General features: G+C 36.8%; 1 protein-coding gene across 2 annotated transcripts; it reads left to right on the top strand.

The window, feature by feature from the left end:
- The first annotated feature begins 119 nt into the window (after positions 1–119).
- On the top strand, positions 120–4,104 carry LOC130243729 (hemicentin-2-like). 2 transcript variants are annotated; one of them, XM_056476014.1, is made up of 10 exons: positions 120–712; positions 1,342–1,381; positions 1,504–1,662; positions 1,738–1,869; positions 1,942–2,169; positions 2,272–2,519; positions 2,670–2,790; positions 3,092–3,253; positions 3,344–3,475; positions 3,554–4,104. In XM_056476014.1, exons 1-10 carry the CDS (start codon positions 656–658, stop codon positions 3,862–3,864), a joined length of 1,590 nt encoding a protein of 529 aa, XP_056331989.1. In that variant the 5' UTR covers positions 120–655; the 3' UTR covers positions 3,865–4,104. The 2 variants fall into 2 exon arrangements, with proteins under 2 accessions (XP_056331989.1, XP_056331987.1); XM_056476012.1 differs by having other exon boundaries at positions 2,254–2,519.
- Positions 4,105–8,352: the final 4,248 nt, after the last annotated feature.

The raw sequence follows: 8,352 nt of genomic DNA, 5'->3' as shown, positions 1-8,352 counted from the left end.
TATTGCTACATTCAATTCCCAAAGCAGCTAACTTCACTACTGTACAAAATTCTATGCTGTTTACTATTACTATAGTTTTTTTTTTTTTTTTTGTAGGACTTTTTTTTTCGCAAGAAAATATCAATAGGGTGACACAGTGGCTCAGTGGGTAGCACTGTGGCCTCACAGCAAGATTTGAATTGAATTGAATAAAACAAGTTGGCCGTATAGTGTGTGTGAATGAGTGTCTATGGATGTTTCCCAGTTTTGGGTTGCCGCTGGAAGGGCATTCGCTGTGTAAAACATGCAGCGTTCCGCTGAGGCGACCCCTGATGAATAAAGGGACTGAAGAAAATGACATGACAAAATGTCAATAAGTAGTGACGTTCTTGACATCTGTTTGACTGGTCATTTGTATCTCAATGTTGTCGAGCTTGGTGTTTTGTGGAAATAAATTGTAGGTAGCTTACATTTCTGTCCTTTAGGAGCATCGTTTTCTAACCTAGCGTTCATTTAAAAAAAATATCCAACTCAGAAATGCGAACTATATTCTGTTCTCCATTGGCTGTTGCTTTTAAAAGTAAAACTAACGTTTTGTGCTTGCTTCCGCTATTTAGCTTCTTTTCAATTTCTCGTGCAGATTTATATCGTCGAGTGGTTTTGTCAGTCGGACTAAATGCGCAGATCTCTGAAAATGAAACATGTCAACAGGATACAAAACCTCCATCCAAACGTGAGTATGAAAAGCAGAGCATTCAAACAAACAACAAAACGTAAATTGTTTACACGAGCTGATTCTTAAAAAAGCAGCCAAAACCCGGAGAGAAACTCAAACCTCGACTTACAGAAAGAAATTAGTTCTGCAATACAGTTTATACGAGTTGAATTTAAACAAATTAAATTGAGTAATGTTCAACAATCTGTTTATGTCAGCTCAAATGAATCGTTTACAACCACTTAACTTAAAATCATTTAGCAAGGAATCATCTTTGAATCAACTTTTTTTTCAGTGTAAGCTACAGAGATTTTAAAAGTAGGATTTGCAAGATTTTGACTGAAACCATGTTTAAGCTTATTAATTGTCTGGCAGTTTCTTGTTTGATTAAATTAAATATTAGGCAGTGTTTTAAATATAGAAAATGAACATTAGTAAATTATCAACCAATTCACAAATTTTCTATGAGACAAACAAAATTACCCTAACAAAATAGAAACAAAGTTTTCGCCACGTTTTAGTTTTTTTCTTAGTTAATAAAGCTTCTTTTTTATTTAAACAAGAACATTTTTGATTTTTTTTCTCTCAAATGGATTGTCAGTATCTGGATTTTTGATTATTTATTTATTTTTATTTTATTTATTTAGGAAGTGTCAACTTGCAAGATGCTGTTTTTACTCATTTTAGGTAAGCATTAGAAAGCCAGAAAATGCATTATAATATTCTTTTATTTGTAATATGTCTATGCTTGCTCTTCCTGCAGTTTCCTCACTCTTTCTTCCTTTAAACTTTTTTACATCCTCCATCAGCACTGAGTGTTTCATCTGGGGTGTGTGATGAGCTGTATAAAGAAGCCGGTAAAGAGGTTTCTTTGCAGTGTGGAGCACCTCAAAACAGTGATATAGAGTGGAGGTTAAACAGCATTCTCTTAATCGGCATTCTAGGCAAAACTGGATTAAGCCGCAAGGGTATAACTTTCCTCTCTTTTTGACACAAAAACAGAATAAGTTTGTAGTCCCACTATAATGAATTATTATTTAAAGGTTCTGGACACACTGCGGACAAAGTAAATTTATATGGAGACACTCTGAAGGTTCCCAGTTTGGAGCCAAGAGACTCTGGAGTTTATTCCTGCACACAGTCAGGGAAACAATACATGCTGCATGTTGTGTCAGGTGAGAAAAAGCTGGCAGTTTTATATAATTATACTGTATTTTTATTGTGCTCATTCTGTTTTTCTCTGTCAGTGTTTGTTAAACCAGGCCCAGTGCTGATTCAGTCTAGTGATGTGGAGCTGCACTGCAACATTGAAGGAGACCCAAACACTGAAGTAGAGTGGCTGAGACCCCCTAATGATCAAAGATATGATGCAAAAAATCAAAAGATTAACCTGAAATCTGTGACCTCAAGTGACGAAGGCAAGTGGACTTGTAAGGTCAAAGACCTTAAACTCAGTGTTACGCTGACTGTTGTTGGTAGGTGTTCCTCACCAGTTGTTATTTAACATAAAATATCTTTTATTATAATAATAATAATTCAGATTTCATGCTGTCTGTGAGATTTGTTTGGGTCTCCAGCAAACCACCAGATCAATAATGTTTCTGCTACTGAAGGGGACAACATAGAGCTGCCCTGTTTTCTTCCTCATCCTGTATCTCAGCTTGTTTTGGGGGGGAAATGGAAAGCTGACCACCTTCCCACAGTCTCTTTCCCAACCCTGAAGAACACAGCAGGCAAAGGCTTACACTGCGATGGTGTAAATTCATCAGAAGTCAAATACAATATTGAAACGCTCGGCAGCAACTTCAATGTCACTCTGATAAAGGTACATTTTGATTTGCATGAATAATTTATATTTTGATGTTACACTTCTAAAATGATGAAGCATTCTGGGTTCCTCAAAGAACCACAGATGCCAGTAAAGAAGCTTTATTTTAGTGTATGTTGACAGTCATTTCTCCACATCTTCTCTCAGGTGCAGAGCAGCTTTGCAGGGAAGTTTGTGTGTGAAGTGGAGTTTGAGCATGGAGGAAAATTAACTGCTGTCACCAATTTGGTGGTTTTGGCTAAAATACCAGATAAAACAGAACCACACGGCACGTAACCAGTCTATAAATGAGCCAAAATGACCTAAGTCTGAGGCCATTTGGTCTGATTGTACACGATGATAGTTTTTCATGATGCCATTTTGTCCTGTGATGATTGAAGCCTTTTGGTCTGAGGCATTATCCATCCATCCATCCATCCATCCATCCATCCATCCATCCATCCATCCATCCATCCATCCATCGCCCAGCATGAATCAGTACTTCATTTTTTAGGTTTACAAAATGTATAATTAAGATTAAAAGTTATTTTAATAATTTAAAAAGAAATTTGAATTGTTCTCTCTATCAGCACCGTGCGTTTCATCTGGGGAGTGTGAGGTGTTGTTATATCAAGAAGTTGGGAAGGAGGTTTCTTTGGACTGCGGAGCACCTCCAAATAGTGATATAGAGTGGAGGTTGAACAACAATCTCATAATCAGCAATAATGGAAAAAGTGGAACAAGATGCAAAGGTGTATCCATTTCTTCTTCTTCTAACAGAAATATTATTTAAATATGAAGCTTAAAGGGTAGTCTCACTATAATTGATTATAATTTTAAAGGTTCTGGACCCACTGCGGAGAAAGCAAACATATATGGAGACACTCTGAAGGTTCCCAGACTGGAGCCAAGAGACTCTGGAGTTTATTCCTGCATACAGTCAGGAAAACAATACATGCTGCATGTTGTGTCAGGTGAGAAAGAGCTGCCGGTTTTATATAATCATACTGTATTTTCATAGGATTTACTTTATTTATGTTTTTTTCTGTCAGTGTTTGTTAAACCAGGCCCAGTGCTGGTTCAGTCTAGTGATGCGGAGCTGTACTGCAACATTGATGGAAAGCCAAACACTGAAGTAGAGTGGCTGAGACCCCCTAATGATCAAAGATATGATGCAAAACATCAAGTCATTCATTTGAAGTCTGTGACTTCGAATGACGGAGGCAAGTGGACATGTGTGGTCAATGACTTTAAGTTCAATGTTACGCTGACGGTTGTTGGTGGGGGTCCCCATAGTTTTGATCCTAATTTAATTCTGTATAAAATAGTTTTCATAACTATAATATTTCAGATTTCATACTGACAAGACAAATCTGACAATTTTAAGGATTTATGTATTGCAGATTTTTTTCAGAAATGTTTAATAGCATGCAAACATCTTTGCAAACAAACAAATGTATAATGAAAATTTCAGTTGACAAGAAAAATTAATGCAGAAGTTATATTTTGTGATTTCGCGTGAACTTCTTTATTTGTGGGAGGAATGAATCATTTTGCTCTTTTTGCTTTTAAATAAAATAAAAACATTTCCAATGAAATATAATTCTATTGCTTACATTAGTTTAGTTCCCCTGACAAGGTGAATGAATCACTGACAAAACAAGAACACGGAAAAGAAACGTGCAAAAAAAAAAAAAAACTGAACTGAAACTGACATAAAACCACAGACTGAAATCAATGGAAAACCCCATTTCATCTGATTAAATAATAATAATGCTCCAACAATATTATTACCCGCTATACACAAACCAGTTTCCATCAATTTATTTAAAACAGAACTTCATTGTAATTAACAGGTTTGTTTGTTTTGCCCAATTTCATTTTAATCTTGAGTACCTAGTAATATTGAATCCAGCTTTACTTTGAATAGTCTTTAGTTTTTGAGTAATTATAGGAGAACGATACAGATTTGCAATACTTTCTGAAAAAAGCTGAGCATGGAGGCGCATCGCATAGTCAACATTGTACACAGCAGCTGTATCACAGCAGTATCCTCTTAGTGAATGACTACAACCTGTGGTGTTGCTGTAAATAAAATGGGAAAACCCTTATTTTTGAGAGTATAAAAAGGGTAACCATTAATGATAGTAAATATTAAAAACCAAACCACCAGAGCACTCCGTTTGATTAATATTTAGTTTTTTTGTTTGTTTTTTCCTGCATTTTATTGTTACCACTATACCAGAGATCCCGTGGTGAAGAACAGGCAAAACACACACGCACACACACACACAAAACTGAAGTAGTTCTGACTCTGTACACTACCCAGCAAACATGCTCATGCAGGGTCCATATTGGCTTTTTGCAGGCACTGCAGACTATGGCCAGCCCACACCAAATCTAGGCCAAGTGTGGGTTTGATTATATGGCCCACAGCTGCAGGCTGACTAAGGGCTCTGTCAGAACAGCCCACTAGCAAACAGCCCGCATTTATCAAATGACAGCCCAGTGTTGGCTAGCCCATTTAGGCAATAGCTAAACGTTCCATTAGTGTTGGTCCTGCATAAGTGGCCTGGACCTAGACCCTAGGAAGAACCCATTTTGAAGATTAAAGATTGAAAATTGAAGATTTGAAATGATCCCTCTCATGTTTGTGTGCATAAAAGACTTCTATATGAGTGACACTGTCACATGAGCGACATGTTTTACCACAATATCAGTTCCTTTTATTACTCCTAAGATTTTAGTGTGTGCATGTCCTTAAAAACGGTGTGGAGGAAGATTAGTTACCTGATAGGAAGCAGGAAACAGTATACAGAGAGCAGCATGGCCAACACAAGAGGGCTACAAACAGCCTTTAAGCTTTTTTTTTACGAGTGGAGAATCCTTTTGTCTGGACTTACCTTTCCACAATATTCTAGCTTCTGTATTATCACTGTTTTGCATTGTATATAAACTGGTGACCAATCACATTGGGACTTTTACAGCACACTTTGATTTTTGGACTGTTTTTGGGGTGTGGAACATTGAAATGTGTGCTTGTAACAGATTGAGATTGTTGTTTTATGTGTTGTTTGTGAATACACAAAAGATTACTACCCTACAGTGTCATTTTGTCACTTTTAACACTTACAAACCTCTGACACAACTAAAATCTGACCTGTTTTATACTTTGTTACCTGCTGTTGAGGCCGAACCCCTGATAGCAGACACTGAATCAACAGTCAAAACCCAGACAGCATATGAATATGGGCCACTTTAGGCAGTTATGAGGCACTGGTGGTATTCCTTCGACCTAGACAAAATGAATGTGAGCCTGGAGGTGCCCACCTGTGCAATGGCAAAGGGGGGCCGAAGATTCAAATTCATATATGGGCCATTTAAGGCAAAGATTTGGCCCTTATGGCAAAATGTAATCTGAATGTGAGCCTAATGTGGCCCATGTGGAAAATTATAAATTTGCCCCAAATGATGGAGGACAAATGTGGGCCACAGTTGGCAAAAATGTGGCATAGTCATTCAAGGGTAATCTGGGTCTAAACCTAAAGTGGCTCACACGTGTAAGTGCAAATGTGGCCCAGTTATCTTAAGACAAATGTGGGTCACTTTTGGCAAATATTTGCTAGTATAAGCTCTGGCTAATGAAGATTTGAGCCTATAGTGGCCCAGTTATCCTAAAACAAATGTGGGCCACTTTTGGCAAATATTTGGCACCATTAGCTCTGGCTAATGTGGCTGTGAGCCTAAAGCGGCCCAGAGAAAATATGGCAAATGTGGCCCAGTTATCCCAAAACATACATGGACCATATAAACTAAAGTCACAGTCATTGAGAAAAGTGTTTGCTTTAGTTGGGCTCATAGCCTTGAACCTCCTTATACAAATTTACTTTTGGGCTGCTGTAACTTTTAAGAATTTTGCTTGAGAAGTTTATTCATTGCAGCACAACCTGTGATGAAATAATATAATTCCCTGATGTTCACTAATGTTTTAATCCATTATTAAAAGTAACGTAATAACATACTTGCACATGCCACAGAGTTTTAAAGGTTTGTAAGCTAAAAAATTCTATAGTTCAACTTTTGCGTACAAAGATATCAATAATCAGCGTATGAACCTCAACAACAGTGACAATTAACAAAATGAACAAAACTCACAAACATCACAAACAGGAGACTAAGTGACAAAATCAACAACGTCAACATAAACAGCAGAATCAAAAGCAAATAATGAAAACTGCAGCATCAATAAGCTATATAATGTATTCATCCTGCAATGCATGCTGGGATTTTTGTACTTTGCCACACCCAGCAAGTGTAAGGTGTAGGCCAGATCTGAGCCAGAATAAAAGCAGAATGTGGCCCAGAATAGGGTCAGTTCTGGTTCAATTGGTTGAATTCAGGCTGACATGTGGAATGTCTATGGCTTAATTGTGGCCCATATCTGGCAAACAGGAGTGGACCGCCCTAGAGCCATCATTCCATGTGGTATGTGGGCTGGATTTAAGTGTCTGGTGTGGGCCGAATCTGGGCCAGATGAATTTTGCTATCTGGGAAGGTTGAAACTTAAACATTGAATATTCATCAGCTTTGCACCCTAAACTATACTCCCCCCAAGAATGAAAAATACTCAGAAATGTTTGCCATGAAAAAAATGCAAGAAAAGAAACGAAAAGAAAAATATATAAGTATAAAGAATTATCAATATTTTTTACACAAAAAAACAAACTGCAAAAAAAAATTGAAGACTATATAAGATAATCACAAGATTTTGAAGGATTTAAGATTGAGCTTGTATTATTAACCTGAAATTAAAATAATGTATAACTGAAACGAAATCAGTAGTTCCACAGAGATAAATTAGAGATACATTTAAATTTCTAGAAGGGTCTTTCATGAAGAGATGTCTATCTTTGGAGTGTACCTATAATGGCGTCCGCTTTCCGGAATGCAGTGCACTTCAGTGGCTTAAAACAGCATTTTCCACGTTAACTCTCAGGCGAGTGAGCCCTCTGCTGGAGAAAGAGATTTAAAAAAAAAAAGAAGACTTCTAAACAATTAGAATACAAGCTTTACATTTTACACTTAAGGCCAAAAGAAGAGAAAATGATATGGCCTTTTCTACCATAACGCAGAAAATAGTTTCAGGAGTTGTTAGCCTAATTGCCATCTAATCATCTACCTAGACCTAAAAATGTGGTCTTATTTGGAGCTCAAAAATATTCACTTTTTGGATCACCATCTGCTATATGTTATCGAAATGATGTGTTCTTAAAATATGTTCACTTATTAATTTAACCAAGTCAGCTTAATTTAGGTAGTTTATTAAAAAAGTATTAGTCGAATGAAGCAAGTTCACATGAACTACAAAAAGGGCTAATTAAGTTTAATTCCTCAGATGAGGTAAGTTAACTTGTTTGTTAAAGGTAGCCCTTCTGTAGGCCTGTCTGTGTAGATTAAAGAATCAAAAGCAGGTATTCATGTGACAGCAGTGCGTGCAGCGGTTTCGTTGTATTTTAAAGAAAATGAAAATAAGAGTGTCTTGAACTTTGACATCTAATTAAAAGTTAAAAGGTAAAGCTTATTGGGCTAGTTCACATCGCTATTGTCAAGCTACGATGGCAAATTAAGTAGGCTAATAGAGACAAATGTTTCTATGTGAATCTAAAGCTTCACAAGGTTGTTTCAATGTATAAACAAAAAAAAATGTTTTTATTATGTAGCTTATATAAATGACGTTATGGTGACTCTATTTAGGAGCTAAATTCTTGAATCTAGCAGTCATTTGAAGGATTTCCCACTAACACTACAGCGTGTGAGAGGCGTTTTCTGCTCTACATTGGTTGCTGCTCTC

Source organism: Danio aesculapii, chromosome 16 (assembly GCF_903798145.1).
Source record: "Danio aesculapii chromosome 16, fDanAes4.1, whole genome shotgun sequence".
NCBI classification, from domain to species: domain Eukaryota; kingdom Metazoa; phylum Chordata; class Actinopteri; order Cypriniformes; family Danionidae; genus Danio; species Danio aesculapii.
The sequence above is the reverse complement of the archived record's forward strand: the minus strand, read 5'-3'. Positions and strand labels throughout refer to the sequence as shown.